Source organism: Terrapene carolina, unplaced genomic scaffold (assembly GCF_002925995.2).
Source record: "Terrapene carolina triunguis isolate 2854851 unplaced genomic scaffold, T_m_triunguis-2.0 Scaffold21, whole genome shotgun sequence".
NCBI lineage: Eukaryota > Metazoa > Chordata > Testudines > Emydidae > Terrapene > Terrapene triunguis.
In genome coordinates, this window is record NW_020664372.1 from 36,751,855 (window position 1) to 36,775,707 (window position 23,853).

At 42.6% G+C, this 23,853-nt stretch overlaps 1 protein-coding gene across 2 annotated transcripts; it reads right to left on the bottom strand.

Annotated features, from left to right (window-relative positions):
- Window positions 1–13,650: 13,650 nt before the first annotated feature.
- SULT1C4 (sulfotransferase family 1C member 4) lies at window positions 13,651–20,930 on the bottom strand. 2 transcript variants are annotated; one of them, XM_024224362.1, is made up of 7 exons: window positions 20,759–20,930; window positions 18,676–18,813; window positions 16,506–16,603; window positions 16,045–16,171; window positions 14,964–15,058; window positions 14,558–14,738; window positions 13,651–13,763 (listed from the first exon to the last, which is right to left on the bottom strand). In XM_024224362.1, exons 1-7 carry the CDS (start codon window positions 20,928–20,930, stop codon window positions 13,651–13,653), a joined length of 924 nt encoding a protein of 307 aa, XP_024080130.1. The 2 variants fall into 2 exon arrangements, with proteins under 2 accessions (XP_024080130.1, XP_026515012.1); XM_026659227.1 differs by lacking the exons at window positions 16,045–16,171; window positions 16,506–16,603; window positions 20,759–20,930 and having other exon boundaries at window positions 18,670–18,799.
- Window positions 20,931–23,853: the final 2,923 nt, after the last annotated feature.

The window sequence follows — 23,853 nt, forward strand, 5'->3', positions numbered from 1 at the left end:
TGCTTGATATGTTTGACATTTCACTATAAGTAGTTAATTTTTGATGAGAAATTGTTTGGGAGAAACATTTTAGTCATATTCTATTTACAATTCACAGGATTAAAACTGAGTATCAGTGAATTAATTAAAGGAGAATGGCTATTAATGAAAAATGTTATGTTAGTCAAAACATTCTGCTGTCTTCAGGGAGCAATAATTTGCGTTTTTCCAACTCTGCCTATTGTCACTGATATTTTTAAATTTAAATAGCAAGCACTGAAAGAAGATAGAATTGTTATTCATGCAAAGCACAAAAGTTGATTTTCATAACTTTTTATTTCAGTGCATTCACTATATATAGATTCAAACCCCCTTAATTTCTTCTGAGTTGAGTCCTTTATTAATTCATTATTGTAAGCACTTATTTTAGTTCAGTCAAATTTTGCTTCGATGTAATATTTGAAATAATTTTCCATTGCATACTGGAAAATTCCTTTTAGTAAATAGGAAGAAAAGATCATGGTGACCCCTACAGAAATATAGAAGATTCCTAAAACATAAAGTAAGTGTAATTTTAAAGTAAATACTGTACTTATCAAAGACAGGAAATGAGTAATAGAATATTCTTTCATCAAAGCCAACTCTAGTGTCATGAATAATATAGAGAGACAAATTCTGTGCAATGAATCCCCATTTGTACTCAGAGGGCAGAATTTGACAGATAATGTCACATGCTGGTTTTGATTTGTACTAAGAAACCTCTGTTAGGTTTTTTCTTGTCTTGTTCTTGCAATATAATATATTGTATCTAATCTTGCAAATATGTATGATGTGCTTCATTTAAGCTACTCACATGGTTATAGTTATTTGAGTGGGATTCCTTGTGTGCTTAAAGTTAAGCACATCCATAAGTGTTTGCAGATCAGGCCCTTAGTATGAAAGGAGACTCAAAGAGCTTGGCTTATTTAGCCTAACCACACAAAGGCTGAAGGGAAGATATGATTGCTCTCTATAAATATACCAGAGGGATGAATACCAGGGAGGGAGAGGAATTATTTAAGTTAAGTGCTAATGTTGACATAAGAACAAATAGATATAAACTGGCCAACAAGTTTAGGCTTGAAATTAGATGAAGGTTTCTAACCATCAGAGGAGTGAAGTTCTGGAAGAGCCTTCCAAGAGGAGCAGTGGGGGCAAAAATCTTAACTGGTTTCAAGCTTGAGCTTGATACGTTTATGGTCTGATGAGATCGCCTACAATGGCATGTAGCTGATCTGTGATTGCTAACAGGAAATATCCCCAACAGCCCATGATGGGAAACTAGATGGCAAGGGCTCTGAGTTACTACAGAGAATTCTTTTGCAGGTGTCTGGCTGATTGGACTTGCCAAACTGATCACCATATTTGGGGTCAAGAAGGAATTTCTCCCCAGGTCAGACTGGCAGAGACCCTGGTTTTTTTTTTTTTTTTGTCTTCCTCTGCAATGTGAGGCATGGGTCACTTTCAGGTTTAAATGCCTGAGTATAACAAATGCCTGAGACATAGGAGTGTGATATTGCCCACTACTGTGTGTTGGCCAAAGCAATTTAGTTGTACTTTGCAGAAGAAAAGTTTAAAATAAATAATCCAATCCAATCTGGGTTGAATTGGAACTGGAGATTTTAAGAGAAAAGGTATGTCCTATTACTGGTCCTTATTTTACAGTCCCCTTCAAAAAATCTACTTTAACTTAAAATAAAGAAACTGACATTTTGTATGAGCAGGAAGGGTACAGTCTAGGTGACAGTTATTTTCCTACTATTAATTGTATATAAGAATACTTATATCATTACATGAAAGTAATAACTTATGATATAGATTTATGATACACCAAGCACTGGCCTAAGGACCCAATTTCAAAATATCCTCTAAATTTAAGTGCCTGAGTTTCTGGGTGCCCACTTTGAGACACCTGGATATCCTGAAATTAGTGGACATGTTTAAGAATTTTGGTCTAAATGCATGAAGTTTTCCTTGCATTAATATAATGACTTATGTAACTGACAAAAGTCATCTGATTCCTTTACAACTTGATGAAGAGAAAAGAAGGATAAAAAACCCTAGTGTGTGTCTCTGACCTAGTTCCTAATTGGCTAAATAATAACTTTCAATCCAAGCACGAGGCAGATCACACGCTGTGAAATCAGTGGAATGAATCTGATGTTTGCTCTCATATTGAATGCTAGTTAAGGAAATAGGAAAAAGAGAACCTCTGACAGCCTCTTTGCTCCATTTATGTTCTCAGAGCTCCATTCAAGTAGCAGAGAAGTCCCAGCCATCATCTTCCTGAAGTCTTTTTCAAATGTCTTGTTCAATGTAAGAGTTCTATACACAACATACCTGACACAAAACCACAAGAGTAAGGAAATGTACAATTTAGGCATCTAACAGAACATATACTCCTCTACTCAGAGAGGGACACTGAAGTGCTCGCACAGCCACCAGACAAAGCACAGCACCCTTAACTCAGCCCAGTGGGGATAACAGAGTTCCAGCTCCTTCTTTGGCAAATGCTCTACCATGACAAACAGACCAGACTTTCTCAGTATTGCCCATTCTGCACAGCTCTGGAAAAATTACACTCATATTTGGGGAAGGGAATTCTGGAAGACTTGTCCCTTTCCTGTCTTTTTGCGCACACCTGCTGTGCGATAGGTAGAGATAAGTAAATCATAAGGCCTGGCTTTGAAGTTTCACATTCAATCCCACGTGTTACAAATCTCTGTCGGCAGAGGAATTCTCTTTGTGCCATACAATTCAGGCCATCTCACCCTCTCTGGAGTCAAGTCTTTCGGTTTTTCCATGGCACTTGGGTATCTCAAGGTGGACAGTAGACTCAGGAATATCAAGCAATATTTAAAAGAAATGTAAGAATCTTATTTAGTAGCTTAAACAGATTATTTCAGCAGCACCTCAGAAATTGAAGCCATGTCACCGTGACCTAGGGGTCTGAGCTCCTCAGATTGAATAACCTAAGCACAGTAGTGCATGGTCAGCACTTGTATGGGAGGCCTCTCAGGAAAACCAGGGTAAGGTAGCTAGTACCCGGTGTTTGACTCAATACAGAATCTAGAGGAAAAGTATTAGGGTGATCTCGTGGTGCTGAAGTTGTTGACTTCAGGATGAGATGCAAAACTGAGGCTTTAGCCACCTGTCAAAGACACTTGAAATGTTAATTTAAAGCATATGGAAAACAGTGTAGAACTTAGAAACTTTAGAAACACTATGTTGGCCCTGTCATTAAAGCAAGCCATAAAGTATGCTGTTTCTATTTCCCATGCAAAGCTGAGCTTAAAGTATGGCTCTGCTCTGGAGAGTGACTCTGTAATCATGAAGATCATAGAATCATAGAATCATAGAATATCAGGGTTGGAAGGGACCTCAGGAGGTCATCTAGTCCAACCCCCTGCTCAAAGCAGGACCAATTCCCAACTAAATCATTCCAGCCAGGGCTTTGTCAAGCCGGGCCTTAAAAACCTCCAAGGAAGGAGACTCCACCACCTCCCTAGGTAACGCGTTCCAGTGCTTCACCACCCTCCTAGTGAAATAGTGTTTCCTAATATCCAGCCTAGACCTCCCCCACTGCAACTTGAGACCATTGCTCCTTGTTCTGTCATCTGCCACCATTGAGAACAGCCGAGTTCCATCCTCTTTGGAACCCCCTTTCAGGTAGTTGTAGGCTGCTATCAAATCCCCCCTCATTCTTCTCTTCTGGAGACTAAACAATCCCAGTTCCCTCAGCCTCTCCTCATAAGTCATGCACTCCAGACCCCTAATCATTTTTGTTGCCCTCCGCTGGACTCTTTCCAATTTTTCCACATCCTTCTTGTAGTGTGGGGCCCAAAACTGGACACAGTACTCCAGATGAGGCCTCACCAATGTCGAATAAAGGGGAACTATCACATCCCTCGATCTGCTGGCAATGCCCCTACTTATACAGCCCAAAATGCTGTTAGCCTTCTTGGCAACAAGAGCACATTGTTGACTCATATCCAGCTTCTCGTCCACTGTGACCCCTAGGTCCTTTTCTGCAGAACTGCTACCTAGCCATTCGGTCCCTAGTCTGTAGCTGCGCATGGGATTCTTCCGTCCTAAGTGCAGGACTCTGCACTTGTCCTTGTTGAACCTCATCAGGTTTCTTTTGGCCCAATCCTCTAATTTGTCTAGGTCCCTCTGTATCCGATCCCTACCCTCTAGTGTATCTACCACGCCTCCTAGTTTAGTGTCATCGGCAAACTTGCTGAGAGTGCAGTCCACTCCATCCTCCAGATCATTAATAAAAATATTCAACAAAACTGGCCCCAGGACCGACCCTTGGGGCACTCCGCTTGAAACCGGCTGCCAACTAGACATGGAGCCATTGATCACTACTCGTTGAGCCCGACGATCTAGCCAGCTTTCTATCCACCTTACAGTCCATTCATCCAGCCCATACTTCTTTAACTTGGCAGCAATAATACTGTGGGAGACGGTATCAAAAGCTTTGCTAAAGTCAAGGAATAAGTGTTTATTGTAGTTCAGTGTTTATTGTAGCTCAGTTATGCCAATCAAGCGTGTTCTTCTCACAAGAGGTTTTTTCCCTGACCTACAGCCCCACATACATTACTTGTGCTTGTAAGAAAAAAAGCTAGTTTCTTTCTATCACATGCATTCTCACCAGTAAAAGATTCTGAAGGTTAAATGAGTCTTTCAGTAACACCTACACAGCTCATTGTCACCCATGGGTTCATACAAGTGTAACTGATTGGAATTTAGTAAATGTTATTATTCATACACAAGAAGGGACAGAATCCACAGTTTAAACTCATATAGATGTGTTGGCTCCTCAGTAGTAAAGGGAGTAAATAAGCAGTAAAAACCCCAAACCCCTATTTTGTCGCTAAGGTCAGCAAACTTGACTTGGAATATACACAGGAAAGGGATCTGTTGAATAAGATGTTAGCATTTTTACATAGTCCCTTTTCAGAGTAGAACTGCACTTTACCATTTCTCTGAGGTGTGCAGTCATATGATTTTTATAAACATCTCAGGTGCTGGAAGCACTTGGCTCTCATGTGTCTCTCAGTAGCACTGGTGTGTCTGTTGATCTTTCTCCAGGCATGGGCACACCAACCTGTGTTACTCCTTTACCTACTGTTCATGACAACTGAATGCTAGTGTAGTGCATATTTGATCAATTCATAGATTTTAATGCCAGAGGGGGCCATTAGATCATCTAGTCTCGCCTGTGTAACACAAGCCATAAAATGTCACCCTGTTATCCCTGTATTGAGTCCAATATCTTGTGTCTGACTAAAGCACAGCTACTTGCTGGTTGCTCTCAGCCAACAGTACATATAAGTAATATAGCAGGAGCATTAGACGTTATTCTTTTTGGTTGTGTAAGCTGGTAAAGTGATTCAGGAGAATGACAGACAGTCACAGCCAGCAAGGGCTTTTCCTCGAGGGATAATACCTATAACAAGAAAGCAAAATAAAAAAAGGTACCAATTAACATATTCAGAAAAGGAAACAAAACTCCTTGGACTGCTGCTCAGTCCAGTCCTCTGACCCTGGGGCATAGTCTGACCTCCACTTCAGGCAGTCTTGTCTCCTGAGACATACTGTACCATATATAGGCAAGACCCTCCATAGACACCTAGAGCCATTCAATATGTGCATTTACACATGCTGTAGCTATATCCCTTCATTTGTCTTTAAATATGTATTTCTCCACATGTGACATAGGGATGTGATGTTCCTTTTGCATGTATCTCTCTGTACTCTGCATTTGCTGTGGACATTTGTTCTGACTGAGCAGCAGGGAACTCTTTCTGAAATAAATCTAAGTATAAACTAGTCCCAAGATGGGAAGATTCTTTCCTTTGGTCTTTTTAGAGTCAGATTGTCTCTGGTTGTTGAATGGATATACACAAAGGGGAAAGGTTCCAGGAATCATCTCACTCATCCCCACGTGCCTTATGCTAGGAATCATCACAGTCTGTCGGTGACCAGGCCTAGAGCAGGAATCAGGCTTAGCAATCAGAGCAGGAGTCAGAAGCCAGATGCTAGAACCAAGGATCACAGCTGGAGTCAGAGGCCAGAGCCAAAGTCAGAGTTTAGAAATCAGAGCCAAGGTCAGAAGAGGGTTACCTGAAGTGAGGCAAGGGAGAGGCAAGACTGGAAATAAACAATCACAGGCACTATCACAGCCACATGCAAATACTTGAGTACAAAGCAGTGCTGCTGCTGGGCTTAAGAGCTGGTTTGCAGAGCCTTCCAACCATTCAGGCAGTGTAGCCAATCAGGGAGCCTAATAGAGTCTAGCTGCAGTCATTAGATTGCCTGGAGACCGGCTCTACTGCATTCTCTGATTCTGGCACAGTACCTCAGTTTGGGGCAACACAAGGACAACTCTTTGTCCCCCTGCCGGTGTATCAAGGAACAGAGCAGGCTCATAGTGGGATTCAAAGAATATTTTCAAGATAACACTGAACAGCACACTGATACACAGATACCCTCCCACCAACAGCACAAGAAGAAGAACTCCACATGGACTCCTCCTGAGGGTCTAAATGACAGTCTGGACCTATATATAGAATGCTTCCGCCGACGTGCACAGGCAGAAATTGTGGAAAAACAACATCGCTTGCCTCATAACCTAAGTCGTGCAGAACGCAATGCCATCCACAGCCTCAGAAACCACCCTGACATTATCATCAAAGAGGCTGATAAAGGAGGTGCTGTTGTCATCATGAACAGGTCTGACTACCAAAAGGAGGCTGCCAGACAACTCTCCAATACCAAATTCTACAGGCCACTTCCCTCAGATCCCACTGAGGAATACACTAAGGGCATGTCTTCACTACCCGCCGGATCGGCGGGTAGCAATCGATCTATTGGGGATCGACTCATCACGTCTAGTGAAGACGCGATAAAATCGATCCCCGATGGCTCTGCCATCGACTCCGGAAATCCACCGTGGCAAGAGGCGGAAGCGGAGTCGACGGCGGCGCGGCAGCGGTCGACTCGCCGCCGTCCTCACAGCCAGGTAAGTTGACCTAAAATACGCAACTTCAGCTACGCTATTCACGTACTTGAAGTTGCGTATTTTAGGTTGACCCCCCCACCCCGTAGTGTAGACCTAGTCTAAGAAACTGCACCATCTACTCAGGACACTCCATACACTAACACAGGAACAAATCAACATACCCTTAGAGCCCGAGCCCCGACCGGGGTTATTCTATCTACTACCCAAGAGCCACAAACCCGGAAATCTTGGACGCCCCACCATCTCGGGCATTGGCACTCTCACTGAAGGACTGTCTGGATATGTGGACTCCCTACTCAGACCTTACGCCACCAGCACTCCCAGCAATCTCCGTGACACCACTGATTTCCTGAGAAAACTACAATGCATTGGTGACCTTCCAGAAAACACCATCCTAGCCACCATGGATGTAGAGGCTCTCTACACAAACATCCCACACACAGATGGAATACAAGCTGTCAGGAACAGTATACCTGATGATGCCACAGTGCAACTGGTTGCTGAACTTTGTGACTTTATCCTCACACACAACTATTTCAAATTTGATGACAATATATACCTCCAGACCAGTGGCACCGCTATGGGCACCCACATGGTCCCACAATATGCCAACATTTTTATGGCTGACCTGGAACAACGCTTCCTCAGCTCTCGTCCACTCACGCCCCTTCTCTGCCTACGCTATATTGATGACATCTTCATCATCTGGACCCATGGGAAGGAGACTCTGGAAAAATTTCACCACAATTTCAACAGCTTCCACCCTACCATCAACCTCAGCCTGGACCAATCTACACAGGAGGTCCACTTCCTAGACATCACGGTGCAAATAAGTGACAGTCACGTTAACACCACCCTATACCGAAAACCCACCGACCGCTATGCCTACCTTCATGCCTCCAGCTTCCATCCCGGACACACCACACGATCCATTGTCTACAGCCAAGCACTGAGATACAACTGTATCTGCTCCAACCCCTCAGACAGAGACCAACACCTACAAAATCTTCACCAAGCATTCTCAAAACTACGATACTCGCATGAGGAAATAAGGAAACAGATCAACAGAGCCAGACGTGTACCCAGAAGCCTCCTACTTCAAGACAAGCTCAAGAAAGAAACCAATAGAACTCCACTGGCCATCACATACAGTCCCCAGCTAAAACCTCTCCAACGTATCATCAGTGATCTACAACCCATTCTGGACAACGATCCCTCACTTTCACAGGCCTTGGGTGGCAGGCTAGTCCTCGCCCACAGACAACCCGCCAACCTGAAGTATATTCTCACCAGTAACTACACACCGCACCATAGTAACTCTAACTCAGGAACCAATCCATGCAACGAACCTCGATGCCAACTCTGCCCACATATCTACACCAGCGACACCATCACAGGACCTAACCAGATCAGCCACACCATCACCGGTTCATTCACCTGCACGTCCACCATTGTAATATATGCCATCATATGCCAGCAATGCCCCTCTGCTATGTACATCGGCCAAACTGGACAGTCCCTATGTAAAAGGATAAATGGACACAAATCAGATATTAGGAATGGCAATATACAAAAACCTGTAGGAGAATACTTCAACCTCCCTGGACACACAATAGCAGATTTAAAGGTAGCCATCTTGCAGCAAAAAAACTTCAGGACCAGACTTCAAAGAGAAACTGCTGAGCTTCAGTTCATCTGCAAATTTGACACCATCAGCTCAGGATTAAACAAAGACTGTGAATGGCTAGCCAACTACAAAAGCAGTTTCTCCGCCCTTGGTGTTCACACCTCAACTGCTGGAAAAGGGCCTCATCCTCCCTGATTGAACTAACCTCGTTATCTCTAGCCTGACTCATTCTTGCTTGCATATTTATACCTGCCTCTGGAAATTTCCACTACATGCATCCGAAGAAGTGGGTATTCAGCCACGAAAGCTCATGCTCCAATACGTCTGTTAGTCTATAAGGTGCCACAGGACTCTTTGCTGCTTTTACAGATCCAGACTAACACGGCTACCCCTTTGATAGTGGGATGGGCAGGCTGCAATATCCTAAAGAATATTTTCCAGTGCACTGGTGACCTTAGGTACAATCCCTGCCTGAGCTCCCAGTGGGGTGGGGTGGCCCCGTATTCTACCCTACTCAGAGATGTGCCTCACATGCATTATGTAGCCTTTAGTGTTGAAAGATTTTCCTCAATTATTGTTATATATGTGACCGTGTGGGTCACTTGTGTCCATGGAGAGTCCTGGCCCTGTCCTTTGACAGTGCTTACAGCTCTGTGCGGGGAAAGCCAAGGGGAAGGCAACTGCAAGTGGGTGTGGCCTGCTTATTGCCCAGGGCAATTATCATGAAGTAAGACTTATTACATTTTTCAGTCTCTCTTGGGTTCCTGGAGACACCCAACAGGTCATGAGATGGGGATACATTTTTTAAATGTAAATAATTGATAGCCTCTGGTAATACCCAACACAGTGTAGAAGAAGAAAACAATAGATAGACTGTAGTTTAGCAGTGACTCTGCTTGCTAGATCTTTGGCAACCTCTACTGGCCCAAAAGAGAAACTGCACCAACAAGCATTTCTTGTACTTTTTCTGTTAACTGTTAGCCAAGACAAAGGGTCTTTGCAGTGGTGCAGCTGCTCAGCTGTAGTGCTTCAGCAAAGACATTACCTACGCTGATGGGAGAGGGGCTTCTCCCGTCGGCATAGGTAATCCACCTCCCTGATGGCTTGTCTACACGCACAGTGCTGCAGCTACGCCGCTGTAGCCCTTAGTGAAGATGCTACATATGCTGAAGGGAGAGCTTCTCCCATCAGCATAGGTACTCCACTTCCCCAAGAAGTGGTAGTTATGTCGACAGGAGAAGCCCTCACCCCTGGGCGACATAGTTATACCAACATAAGTTCGTAGTGTAGACCATGTCTGAGAGGCATTAGGTAGGTCGATGGGATAATTCTCCTGTTGACTTAGAGCTGTTTATACTGGGGGTTAGGTAAGTTTAAAAGTATTGTTCAGGAGTGTGGATTATTCACACACCTGAGTGATGTAGTCATACCAATCTAATTTCCTAGTATAGACCAGGCCTTAGCTAATATCTTTCTCCAAGTATCCCAGTATGTCTTATCTTCCCTCTCTGTCGTTTGACATTTAAGCTCTGTGTGGCAAGGGCTATTTTTGAGGTGAAGTGTCAAGCATAATGTTAGCACTTAAATGACAAAATGGGATTGACAACAGCAACAACTTGTTTAGGTTTTTACTTAATTTATAGCTGACTTAATTCTGTGTTGCTTCATTTTCTACAAACCCCCAAACCCTCCCCCCAAAGAAAGAAAAAATGGCTACTGTATTGGTAATAGTACTATACCGGCAACTAGCTTTAAGTGGACAATACTGGTGTACTCCTATTGCTACTAATTTCCTTATTAGATGGTTCATTTGATGGTTACCAATGAAAGGGTGAAGAAAAGGAGGAGGGGTAAGGAGACAACAGAGAGGAATGGCAAAAGCCCAGAGTTAGCAACATGACACATCTGAAGAACCCTTCAGATGGGGCAAAGTGCACGGACAAAGTGAGAGGAACAGGACAACTACTCATGGGGCACAGTGACAGAGAGGTATGAGAGCCGTGAGAGGGAAACATCAGTCCAGATACTCAGGCAGAGAGAAAGAGAGTAGGATTTTTATTCTGACTGGAGTGTAGATTTCTTTGCTTACTTGCTGACTTTCTTTACATGTTGATTGTACTAAAGAAAACTAGCAAAAATATTAGGTGCGTTCAAGAGTTCTTTTTATTTTCCTTCCTCCATTTCCTTATTTAAGAAAGCCACATAAAAGAATATAGTGACAATACTATGGAAATAATATAGTTCATTTGAATGCTGGCACAAAGAGAATCATAGAATATCCGGGTTGGAAGGGACCTCAGGAGGTCATCTAGTCCAACCCCCTGCTCAAAGCAGGACCAATCCCCAACTAAATCATCCCAGCCAGGGCTTTGTCAAGCCTGACATTAAAAACCTCTAAGGAAAGAGATTCCACCACCTCCCTAGGTAACCCATTCCAGTGCTTCACCACCCTCCTAGTGAAAAAGTTTTTCCTAATATCCAACCTAAACCTCCCCCACTGCAACTTGAGACCATTACTCCTTGTTCTGTCATCTGGTACCACTGAGAACAGTCTAGATCCATCCTCTTTGGAATCCCCTTTCAAGTAGTTGAAAGCAGCTATCAAATCCCCGCCATTCTTCTCTTCTGCAGACTAAACAATCCCAGTTCCCTCAGCCTCTCCTCATAAGTCATGTGCTCCAGCTCCCTAATCATTTTTGTTGCCCTCCGCTGGACTCTTTCCAATTTTTCCACATCCTTCTTGTAATGTGGGGCCCAACACAGTGATGAGGCCTCACCAATGTCCAATAGAGGGGAATGATCACGTCCCTCGATCTGCTGGCAATGCCTCTACTTATACAGCCCAAAATGCTGTTAGTCTTCTTGGCAACAAGGGCACACTGTTGTCTCATATCTAACTTCTCGTCCATTTTAACCCCTAGGTCCTTTTCTGCAGAACTGCTGCCTAGCCACTCGGTCCTTACTCTGTAGCAGTGCATGGGATTCTTCCATCCTATGTGCAGGACTCTGCACTTGTCCTTGTTGAACCTCATCAGATTTCTTTTGGCCCAATCCTCTACAGGTCCCTCTGTATCCTATCCCTACCCTCCAGCGTATCTACCATTCCTCCCAGTTTAGTGTCATCTGCAAACTTGTTGAGGGTGCAGTCCATGCCATCCTCTAGATCATTAATGAAGATATTGAACAAAACCAGCCCCAGGACTGACCCTTGCGGCACTCTGCTTGATACCTTCACTTTATCACCTGGCTAGTCTGAGCCTTTTCTGGTGCTGCAATGTCCACACAGCTACTTTTAGTGTGCTAGAGTGAGTCTGTCTAGGTGGGCTGCAGGCCTCGCTTCCAGCTGCAGAGTAGACATACATTAAGTTCTGAAGATTCTTTTTGTCATCTCTCAAAAATGGCTTGGCCTAGAAACTTCATATTTATATAATTCTAATGTTCTTTATCAGATCTACTCCATAGGACTCTATAAGGCAGAAGTTGAAGTGCTTGTTTTGGCATTATTTGCCTCTGAAATAGAAACATCAGAGTGCTCTCATGGCCTGGTAGAATTTAGGAGGTTCCTCACAAATGACAAGCCTTTGAAAAGGATGTGAATGACTTTGTGAAACCTGTACACCTTGTGTCCATGTGCTCTCTCTTGTTCACCCACGTAATTCATTTTGCACCCACAAATGTATGTTTTGCACCCCCTACCCCATAGAAGTACCAGAGGCAGTGTAGTATTGTGAAGTGAGGTGAGAACTGGGAACAAAGTTGCTCTTGAGTTCTACTCCCATCTGTTCCCTACAATATGGTCTTTATATTACTTTGCAATTACATAATACCTTCATTCAAGGCTCTCAAAGTGCTTTTACAACACAAATCATGCTTCACAACCACTTTGAGGGGTACATTTATTTCATTATCCCCATTTTGTAAATAGGAAAATTGAGGCTCAGAAAGGTTGTGTTTAATGACAAATTTTTCAAACATGGGTGCCTAAAGTTCAGTACATCAGGCCCAGATCCTCAAAAGGTATTCAGGCCCCTTAGCTTCTATTAAAAAATTAGTGGAAGTTATGAGCCTAAATACCTTTGAAGATCCAGGTCTAACTCTATAGTTGGCACCTAGCTAAGCAGTCTGATTTTCAAAAGTGCTGAGACATCCCAGTATCTGACTGACTTCAAAGTATGGATTTAGGTGCCTAGCTTTAGTGCCAACTGGTTTGTTTGAGGCCTGGAGAGCAGGTCAGGCCTAGAGGTGGAACGAGTATAGTTTTCTGATTCATAGTCCCATAAACTAATTTGTTAGACCAAACTGCTACCACTGCAAGTCATTTAGGGCTAGATCTTATATAGCATGCAGTATGTGTGCGAGTAGAGGGGGAATAAGTAACTTCAAATTCTTGCATGACACCATTTCACCATCTGCACAGTGTAGCTAATAGTACTTACTTACTGCACTAGTGGAATGTGAGGATGGATTACAGTTTGCCCAGCACATTGAAAACATACAAACAATAACAGCATGTTGCACTTCAATAGTGCCTTCTATCTCAGGGTTTTTACTTGCTGCTAGGAATGGTTTTAAAAATATTGGATATTACCATCTAAAGTTTTACAAATGCAAAAAAAGCAAATGAACAAGACCCCACAGCCTCGCTCTTCAGAAGAATTTTATGAATACCACGAATAAAAGTTAGGGATGAGGGGATAAATTTCATCAGGGAAATCACCCCAGCCACCTCTTCAATTTGGGGGTGGGATTTTGAGGGACTCCTGCAAATTCTCTACAGTACATTGCTGCTTGACTCTAGTTTAACTAAGATGTTTGTCTCAAAATTAGGTTTACAGAGAAAGAGGATGCTCAGCCCTGTGAAATCAGTGGTGTGGGAAACTTGGAGCATTGTAATTTTAGATTTCACTGGTATTTTGTGAGGCTTTTATAGGGAAAGTGCTAGTAGATTATAGAGAATAATCCGTATGGCCCCTTCTCAGAGCTCCATTCGGAAGGTCAGAGAGGTTCTAGACATCTTCTTCCTATAATCTTCATCAAATTTCTCATTCTGTGCCACTGTGAAATGGTTCTTCCAGTCTCCAACAGTCCCTACAATACAGGAAAGCCAAAGAGATATTCAATCACCATTAGGAAGAATTCTTCCACTTCATCCCAAGTCCTGAAATCCATTATCACTAAAAGATATTAACAGTTCAAATGAAGCGCTAATTCAAAACATAACAGGAAGGAAGATGAGGGAATACTAAAAATATAAAACAGCAGCACTGTAACAGGTTGACTCACCCCTTAAGGGCTGGGGCTGGCTCAGATTGTACTATAGAATGAGCCATAGCTGGGAGAGATCAGGGTGACTGTCCTATAAAATGCAAAAGGAGGCTGCAATCAATTAGGAAGATTAGGAAAATGAGAGACTCTGTAGGGAGCATGAAGGGCTTCTGCAGGGAAGACCTCGAGACTAAAGGGACCTGGAAGCTTCTGTGGAGAAACCCAAACAGCATTTGGGCCTAGAAGTTTGTGGGCCTGTAGGCCAGGGAGCTAAGCTCCAGCTAGGAAGAGCTGGGAGGATAGACTAGGATGGAATTGCTCTGACTGAGATAAGACACCAGAGCAAAGTATGGACTGTTGTGTGGTGATGGACTTTATTTTGGAACCCTGAGGATTGTTAAGAACTGTTCGTTATTAAGCCAGCCCCAGGGGTGTGTGTGTGTGTGTGTGTGTGTGTGTGTGTGTGTCTGTGTGTGTCTGTGTGTGTGCGTTCGTTCTTATCCACGTATGCAGTTCTTAAGGGTCCTGCCAGAGGGGGATTAAGAGGGTAGGGTACCTGCAAAGCATTCCCTTGCCACAAGAGGGCACTCTGTAAATGGCCACACTGCTACAAGCACCTTTTCTCATGAATGGTGAGATTGAGTGGTCCATTACTGCAGGAGGCTGAAAAGTGTAGTTTGCCATGGGGTTGTCCTTCATTATCTCAAATGTTGTGTGGTGGATGATTTTATCTAGAACCACATTCTCCAAGTCCTTCTCCAGGAACTGTAACACCTTTTGGATTTCACGCTTTGGATCCTGTGGAAGGAGTGAAATTGGATAAGAAACCGACCCAGGAAGAGGAAATAAATCAGATAGGGAAAATTTGTGAGGAAGTTTTAAATGTGGGAATCATATCTATCACTGGGATGTGAATCAGCTGGAGACCCAGCTGGTATTAACAGAACATTGCTGTGGGGAGCTCATACCTGCTGGAACCCTGAATGGCAATAACAGCACTATGAACCCTGACTCACCCCTCACCTCCTTTAGGTCTTCATAGAAGAGGTAGAGAATACAGTGGTTCTCTTTTGCATCCCACCATCCTTTTACATGATCATACCAGCAACCCCAGAGCACTGAAAGCAAGAGAGTAAGTAGTAGTCAGCAAGTAGCAATGTCTGATCTATCGAGATATAGCCCCAATAAGTGGAATATCTGAGCACTTAATCTTTAATGTATTGATCCTCACAATGCCCCAGAAAAATAGGGGTATTTTATAGATGGGGAGCTGGAGTGGGGTGGTCCTTTACATTGCCAAAAAAAAAAACCTAACAAAAAAACCCCACCACTAAAAACCAGCAGCATCTAATCTCAGAGTCTGGATCTACAGACTCAGGGTGTGAGGCTCACATTACAGTGCTAAAAATAGCCATGTAGATGTTCCTGCTTGGACTTGGAAACCCAGTGTGTGTGTAGACAAACACTGAGGCACAGAGAGACTGAGCACTTCTCTGCACAGCAAGTTACAGCACAGCAAGTTAGGGTGTCACTCTACAGCACATCAGCTTGCCATATGGTAATGTCCCTTGTGGGCACTGCTAGTAGCAAGCTAGGCTGTAATCTGGGACTGTTGGAGTGCTGTAGCAATGGCACGTTTACATGGGTTGTTACTGCGTGACAAGCTGGTGTGGTGTAGATTCCCACTTTGGCTTGCTGTGCAGAGACTTGGCCAAGGTTACACAGTGAGTCTACATAGGAAACAACATTTTCCAGAGCACCAGACTATCACCCTATCTACTTGGCTATCCTTCCTCTCCAGCTGACTGCTGAGCAATATGCCTTTAACCTCAAAAGGTTTAGAAAAAAAAATTAAAAAAATAATAATTAAGCTTTAAAACAAGGAATGTGTGGGTATTAGGGACCATGGAGGAGAAGGGGAGTGGGGGAAGAAAGAGAGAGAGGAGTTCCCTGGAGTGAGAGGATGGAGAAAGGAAGTGTTTCTTGAGTACTGGTAAAAACACCAGGATGGAATGGAGTTCCTGCTGAAGTGTTTGGATGGGGGCTTAATATAAATAGCATTAAAAAAAAAGGAATAGGATGTTGCACAATTGGTTCCATTCACCTTGTCCAGCCATGAATTTCTCCAAAAACTCCTCCCAGGTTCCTGGCGCAGGCATATTTTTATTCATTCTGTGAAAATGGTAGTAGGACACCAGGTTGTCTTTGGCATTTCTTGCCACATAGATTATCTGGATTGGGTGTGGAAGCAAGAGAGAGAAAGGAAGAAGTGAAATAATGTATATTTAACATTATAGATTTAGACATGTACAGAGAGTGCAGAGTGTCCTGCTGTGTTCTCTCTCAAAAGATGATCACTAAAGCCATAAAAGTTTTCTGCTTGGGAGCTGCCATTTCCTGAAACTAATTTGTGATTGAAGTTCCTTCACTTTCCTACAGAAGCTATATATTGCAGGGAAGATGGGCCTCTGGATTTCAGAAGGAGTCTGAAACCGGCCTCACTCCTATTTAGTTTCAGTTCATTGCCAAATAAAGTAGACTTGAGCCCCACCTTCCCCTCATTACCTTACACTCTTGCTCCCAAAAGGACGGAGGCACCAGTTGTACAGGGAGATGAGTTTTCAGTGTTCGTGGGGAGGGCATCGCTTCAGCTAGTTCCAGGCCTGCAAAATATTTTGTAGGCATTCTCCAGTGTCCTTGTATCCAAACTCCTCTATGTCTTTGTCACCATCATGTGTGGGATTTTGACTCAGGCTTTCCAGGGAAATGCCAGTTTGTATCAGTTTATACATATGCAACTCTACCTCATTGCAACCCTCCACAGAAAACATTGCATAACAACGTGTATCAACCATCAGTGTCCTTGAGACACTGCATTCTTGAGGAGGAATGGTGAATGTTGATTCATATATAGATTTGCTTTTTTGGGATACTGTCTGAATCCCTCTAGGGCAGGGGTGGCCAACCTGAGCCTGAGAAGGAGCCGGAATTTACAAATGTACATTGCCAAAGAGCCACAGTAATACATGAGCAGCCCCCCTATCAGCTCCACCCCCCGCTCCCAGCACCTCCTGCCTACTGGCAGCCCTGCCAATCAGCGCCAGCGCCTCCCCCTCCCTCCCTGCACCTCCCAATCAGCTGTTTCGCAGCATGCAGGAGGATTGTTGGAGGGAGGGCACGACAGGCTCAGGGCAGGGGGTAGCAAGGGGTAGAGTGGGGGCCAGGGCCTGTAGCAGAGCCAGGGGTTGAGCAGTGAGCACCCCCCCCCCAGCACATTGGAAAGTTGGCGCCTGTAGCTCCAGCCCTGGAGGCAGTGCCTATAAAAAGAGCTGCATATTAACTTCTGAAGAGCTGCATGTGGCTCTGGAGCCACAGGTTAAATAAAATAAATGGAGATATCCTATCTCCTAGAACTGGAAGGGACCTTGAAAGGTCATTGAGTCCAGCCCTCTGCCTTCACTAGTAGGACCAAGTACTGATTTTACCCCAGATCCCTAAGTGGCCCCCTTCTCAAGGATTGAACTCACAACCCTGGGTTTAGCAGGCCAATGCTCAAACCACTGAGCTATCCCTCCCCCTGGTCTAGGGCAATGCTGAATATTGACTCATCTACTTGGATGGACCTTTTCCCATTACAGCATTCAAAGAATTTTCATTTTACTTGTAGAAGATTTTTCTAGGTCAAGAGAACCATAGATAGGGTGACCAGATTGTCAAAGTGAAAAAACTAGGACATCTGTCATGGAATGGGAGGCAGTAAGGGTTTTTTATTTAAAACGAGGATTCGTTTTAAATAAAGGAGACAAGATGGAACCAAAAAACAAATAATTTTTTCCCCCAAACTTCCCTCATCTAAGCAACCATGTTCTCCTGTCTCCCTGCTCTGTCCCCTTTAAGAGTAAAATGAGTACATTGGAACAAATAATATGGTGGAAGAAAACAGTATTTACCTTTACTATTTTCTTCCAGTCCCAACTTAATGACAGTATTTTCAATCCTATACCTCCACAGTTGCATCTTTAACAAAAATTCTTCCATTTGTCCTGTCATTATACTCTCCTCCTCCTGGGGTTTCTGGTTTTAGATTAGTTTCTATACTTCTGTCATTGTCTCCCCCCACTGCCACTTCCTCTTGCTTGGTCCTTCCTCTTCTCTCCCCCAGAAACAGGTGCCTCTTTTGTCCCTCTATGCCCCGATATAGTCAGGTGTGGGGGAGGGGGAGGAGAAGTACAGTTGCTAATCCACTCAGAGAATTTGACTATATGCTAGGGAGGGTTGGCTTGAGGGCTCACTCACTGGCAGACCTCATTGAAGAGCTCCTGCTCATAGACCTGAATAAGCCTAATGACCTGTGTAGAGCTCTCTCCAGATAGCATGACAAATGGAACAGAGATTTTCTTGGAAAAAAACTGTCATCTACAATGGATACTCTTTTAGTGGATAACATTTTCCATTATTTAGAAAAAAAATTTGATTCCATGATTTTGGACAAAAATCAAGTCCTGTTTGTGTTACAGAGGTTCTCAAACTGGGGGCTGAGACCCCTCTGGGGGTTGTGAGGTTATTACATAGGAGGTCGTGAGCTGTCAGCCTTCACCCCAAACCCCGCTTTGCATCCAGCATTTATATTGGTGTTAAGTGTTTAATTTATAAGGGGCAGGGGTTGCACTCAGAGGCTTGCTATGTGAAAGGGGTCACAAGTACAAAAGTTTGAGAACCACTGTGTTACATTTACCATTTGTATCAGAGCTGAAAGGTCCAGGCAGAACCCACTCAATGAAAGGGTGTCGCAGATAAGTGGTGGCACGTTTGCACTTCTCAGTGTCTCCATCATGTTGGATCATATCCACAATCTCCTGTATCCATGTTGTACCTGAAAATATTAGAATTTTACATATTTCCCCAATGCGGTACAGAGACACTTTTCTAAAAGAGAAATGGAAGCTTGTTAAATACTGGCTGGATGGTGACCACAATCAAGGAAGACTGGGGAAGTCACAAGGCCATTGCTACAAGATGACGAGAAGCATGGGGGTTAGAAAGTGAATCAGGGAGAAAATGCAATGGTAGGAAGGGAAGTTGAAACTTTTAGTACCTCCTGAGGAAAAGCCTCTAGGCTTGCATTTAGGATTGTGTTCTTGTGTGTGGTAGAAATTAATGAATAAAAGCATTGAGTTCAATTGGCTATGAATTGTGGGATTGTTTATTTGTAGAGCTGAGTTAATGTCACAATTTCCATCTCGAGGGAAATTCTGATATGGACAATTTTTCATCCTGAACTAGGACAAAAAGTGAAAAAATCAAAGGTTTCAATAAATGAAAAATTCTAAAAATTTTCAATTTGAAAATAACAAAAATGTTCAACATTTCTGAATTGAAACATTGTTTTGAGTTGGTTTGACCTTAAACTGAATCTGGCTGAGTTGCTGGGGAGCCTCCTAAGAGTTGTAGTTTGGGTGCTTCATATACCAATTCTCCCCCATGGGCTGGGCTCCGTGACTTGACTACAAATCCCATGATGCACTGTGATGGTTCATCCAGGGGAGACTACATCCCCTGTAATGCATCATAATCTGGCCAAGGAGTCCAGCCTATAGGAGAGAATGGGGGCATGGGAAAGTGAACTACAAGTCCCCTAATGCACTACAGCAGATCAGACAGATGCAGTTTAGTGTTTCACTGATCCAAAACTAAACATTTCAATTCCGTGCAACAAACTGAAATGTTTTGATTTAGGATGATGTCACACAATATTTTGTTTCAATTTTCCTTAAGGAAAATAAAAAAAAATTTCAGAATAGTAATTTTCCCATAGAAAATCTCAGCAGCCATATTTTCTGTTAAAAACATTTTTTACCACCTAATTATTTCAGTATTTGGATGACCACCAGGCATTCAAGAATGCTCTTTAATCCTAAATTTTTACATATTTTTGTTCATCCAAAATTAGTACCTGAAGTTTGTTGTTCATTATTCCCTTATTTGAAAGGTGTAAATAATCTACCATATGACGTAAGTGGCCAACCACAGGACACAAAAAATAAATACTAGCTAGTGAAGACAGACTGAACAACCTGTAAGCTGAAGATTCATCCAAACCTTTTGGCAAATACTAATAATTAAGGCTATGTTTACACTTAAAACATTAGTGTAGCCCTACATGTGTGCCACTGTAGCACTTCAGTGACACAAAGGGTTCTTCCATCGCTGTAGTTAATCCACCTCTCCAAGAGGCAGTAGCTAGGTCAAGGGAAGAATTCTTTGTCGACCTAGTGCTGTCAACACCAGGGGTTAGGATGGCAGAGCTAAATCTCTGAAGGGTATGGTTTTTAAACACCCCTGAGAGACATAGCTATTCCAATGTAAGTTTTCAGCATAGACCTGCCCTAACTAATAAACTTGAGGAATTCAAGAATGGTTCATACCTGAGTCACTAACAAAACAAAACCCTCCCCCCCAAAAACTCACAAGCCTTAAATTCATAATAGTTCAACCAATTCCCTTTGCTTCATTGTAAACTGAACAAAACCCTAGTTAATATCAAATTAATACAAATTGTGTGTCACTGATTATACATTTACACAAACTGAACTAAAGATTTAATAATATGATATTAGACTAACTATTTGCATTTTGTAAGTGATTGGTTATTTTTTTCTGACAAGGAAGCTAGAAGTCACTGGTGCTCTGATGAGAGGCCTATGCTAGTGATTACATAAATCTCAAATCACAAGTCTTGATAAAAGTATTGCAAAGCATGAGTTTCAGTGCAGGCAGATCGTTCTGTCTCAACCCATTTCCACTCTCTTCCCACACACCTGCTTTTGCATAGGTTGCGATGAGCAGATCATCAGGTCTGGCTCTGAAGTTCCAAATTTGATCCCACCTGTCACACACTCTTTTTGGAAGGAGAACTCCACCCACTTCATCTGTTTCAGAGCGTGTCATGGAGCTCTCTAGGCTCAGATCTTTCATCTTACCCAGGGCCATTGTGTACTGCATGGAGAAGAAACAGGTTGCCAATTAACAGGTCTGCTCTAAAGAAGTATATGCATTTACTATTCTAATCTCAGCCAGGGACTCCGTGCACTTAGTATGGTAAAAGTGTCCACAATTCTCTGACTCAGTTGCTTAAAGTTAGACATATCTAAATCCACATTTAGGCACTGCAAACTGTACCCTAATTTTCACAGGTGCTATGCACCTTGCAGCTCCCACTGACTTCAATGACAGCATCTTTGAAAATCATGCCATTTACTTAGGTACCCATATTTGAACATTTTAGCCTTTGCATACATTACTTAATGTAAATTACAAACTACATAACTTGGAGCACGATCCTCAGAGGGGTCAAGCATCCACAGTTTCCACTGAAGTCAACTGAAGACACCTCACAGAACCAGGTCCTTCTTTACTAAAGAAAAGAAATGGAAAAAGCTTAGTAATGTCAGTGCTCCTACTCGTGCTACTGAAAACTAAGCCACATTGATCCTTTGTAATTCTTCCAGTTCTGGACTTTTATCTTCTGGAATACTGTTGCATTTTACAGCTCTCTGTATCACCTCAGTCACTTTTTTCAGTGCTTTTTTGAGCAATTGTAACATATCTGGAAAATTCTGAGATAACGGAAGTTAAAACTGGCTCATTGTGCCTGCTTGTCACAGTCCTCCCACAGTACAGCATGATTAGAAATAGCATGCCTGCTACAATCCAATACTCACAAAACAGACCGAAGAGGGGTTTTCTGGAAGGTGCAGGGCTTGGAACCACAAAACTGAGAGAAACTTGAAGCTGGAGAGTTACACACACTTGGAAGCTTCCTGTCCCTGATGTTGCAGTTCCAGCATGAAGAGCGTATGCTCTCTGGGGGCTGTTCTATTTCTAATCCTATCCACACCTTCTTTAATATAGGTGTGGTCAACAAAGAAATAGTGTAGGAAATTGGGCAGAGCTTAAAAAAAGTCTCCTGCAGATGCAGGAATAAGAGAAGGAGGCGGCATAGTAACAGGTAATGGCTAGAGAGTTTCTCTGCCTTGCAATGTATGCTCCTTTTTAATATCTGGAGGGATATTTATTTTAATCATATTGTAAAAAAAAATAATAAAAATGTTTACTTACCTATGACATTATTAACACCTGAGATTATTAAAAGAAAAATAGCTCCAGAGAGGGTGATTTGTTTGTACCACAGTTTAAACAGTCTCAGAATAAGAAAATTTCCCCCAATATTTAACCTAATCTGTACATATAGTAGCTTAAAGGGAAAATAAGTCTCTTTATCTGTGTTACCATTAGCATCGGAGCAAATATTGAGTGAATTAAAAAACCCAAAACCAAAAAAACCTTGTTTTGTTTTCACCACTTACTGTAAACTGCTTGTTTCCTTTTTTCATTTTATTCAATTTGGACAAGGAGAACCGATTCCATAGTCACTAATTTTTGTTTAAAGTCTGTTTCTAATCAATTTCACTTTGATTGTCAGTCATTAGCATGATGTGCAATATTTTAATCCAAAGGTATATTTAAGAGTTTAAACAATGAATTGTTTTCAATAACATCATGAGAACATTTCCATTAGATTTTGTCAAATGTTCACTCAACAGGCTGAATTGAGTACTTAAAAGATTACTTCCAATTATTTTAAGTCCATTATTGCCCCACACAGCTGAGCTGCTGATTTTTCCACCAAGGAGTTATCTAATAGAGGAAACTTTCAAAGCCACCACTGATCTTATGGAGTAATGATAGCAGAGGTTCCTCCTACCATAGCTCCTGAAACCTGCTTCACCTGAGTTTTCACCATATGGAGAAGAAATGCCTCATCTAACTTAGGTGGCTTTTCTCCACCATATTAGAGAATGCATGATACTGCTGGACAGTGGCCAATTCTACCACTTCCTCGACTTGCAGATGGACCAGGTAAATGGGTAAATAAGTGCCAGAAAGATGTCAATACCCTCCTGATTGCCATTTTTGGCATCGGGAAGGAATTTCCCCCTAGGTCAGATTGGAAGAGACCCTGGAGTTTTTCCCCTTTGCTCTGCAGCGTGGGTCACTTGCTGGTTTGAAATAGAATAAATGGTGGATTCTCTGTAACGTGAAGTCTTTAAATCAAAATCTGAGGACTTCAGTAACTCAGCCAGAGGTTATGAGCCTACTACAGGAGTTGGGTCGGGTGAGGTTCTGTGGCCTGCAACATGCAGGAGGTGAGACTAGGTGATCATGATGGTCCCTTCTGGTCTTAAAGTCTGAGCTCCTCCTTCCTACACATACAGCAGGGTCCACTGGCTTTTCATCCCTCCTGCCTGATAAGTCTTGATCAAGGACACCAATATTGTTTAGATAATTGAAGTTGTAATCCAGAATACAGAGGCAAACAGTCTTAAAATTATGATACAAAAACTCTGCCCAAGTTGACACTGATGCCCTTATAAAAAAGGCATCTAAGATGGTTACCCACTAGGCTGGAGGAAAGGGACAGGTACATGAAGGAAGAGAGACCAGTGGCTGACTCTTCTGAAATACCCTGGACATTTGTACCATTAAGAAATGAAAAACAGCTAAGATATAATACCTTAAACAGAAGTTAGGGTGGGATGCAGAAATTACTGGTTCTGTGTTATGCAAGAGGTCAGACTACATGCTCTTAACAGTCCCTTCTGGTCTTAAAAAAAAAGTGAATGGAGAATTTTTACTGTGGCCTGACAAAGTGCTAGGGGTTCATTTTTGTTTGTGTTTCATCCCACAGTTCAAATAAATTGTTGAGTTGTCAGTTTTCACAAGTCATATGATATTAGGCATTTAAGTTACTCATGATTTCAAGAGAAAGATGGGCCTGTCTCATGTTTTTTGCCATTAGTAAAATGGCTATCATCTCCCATTGTTTTCAATATGATGGCAGCTACAGGCTGCC

Bases quoted from the DNA above. Each gene is read 5' to 3' on its own strand.
- SULT1C4 (XM_024224362.1), bottom strand. From the start codon at position 20,930: ATGGCCCTGGGTAAGATGAAAGATCTGAGCCTAGAGAGCTCCATGACA. The intron at 15,059-16,044 runs GTGAATGGAACC...TCTTGCTTTCAG, and splicing joins GAAATTCATGGCTGGACAAG to TGCTCTGGGGTTGCTGGTAT. The intron at 13,764-14,557 runs GTGCTTGTAGCA...CCTGTATTGTAG, and splicing joins CTCACCATTCATGAGAAAAG to GGACTGTTGGAGACTGGAAG.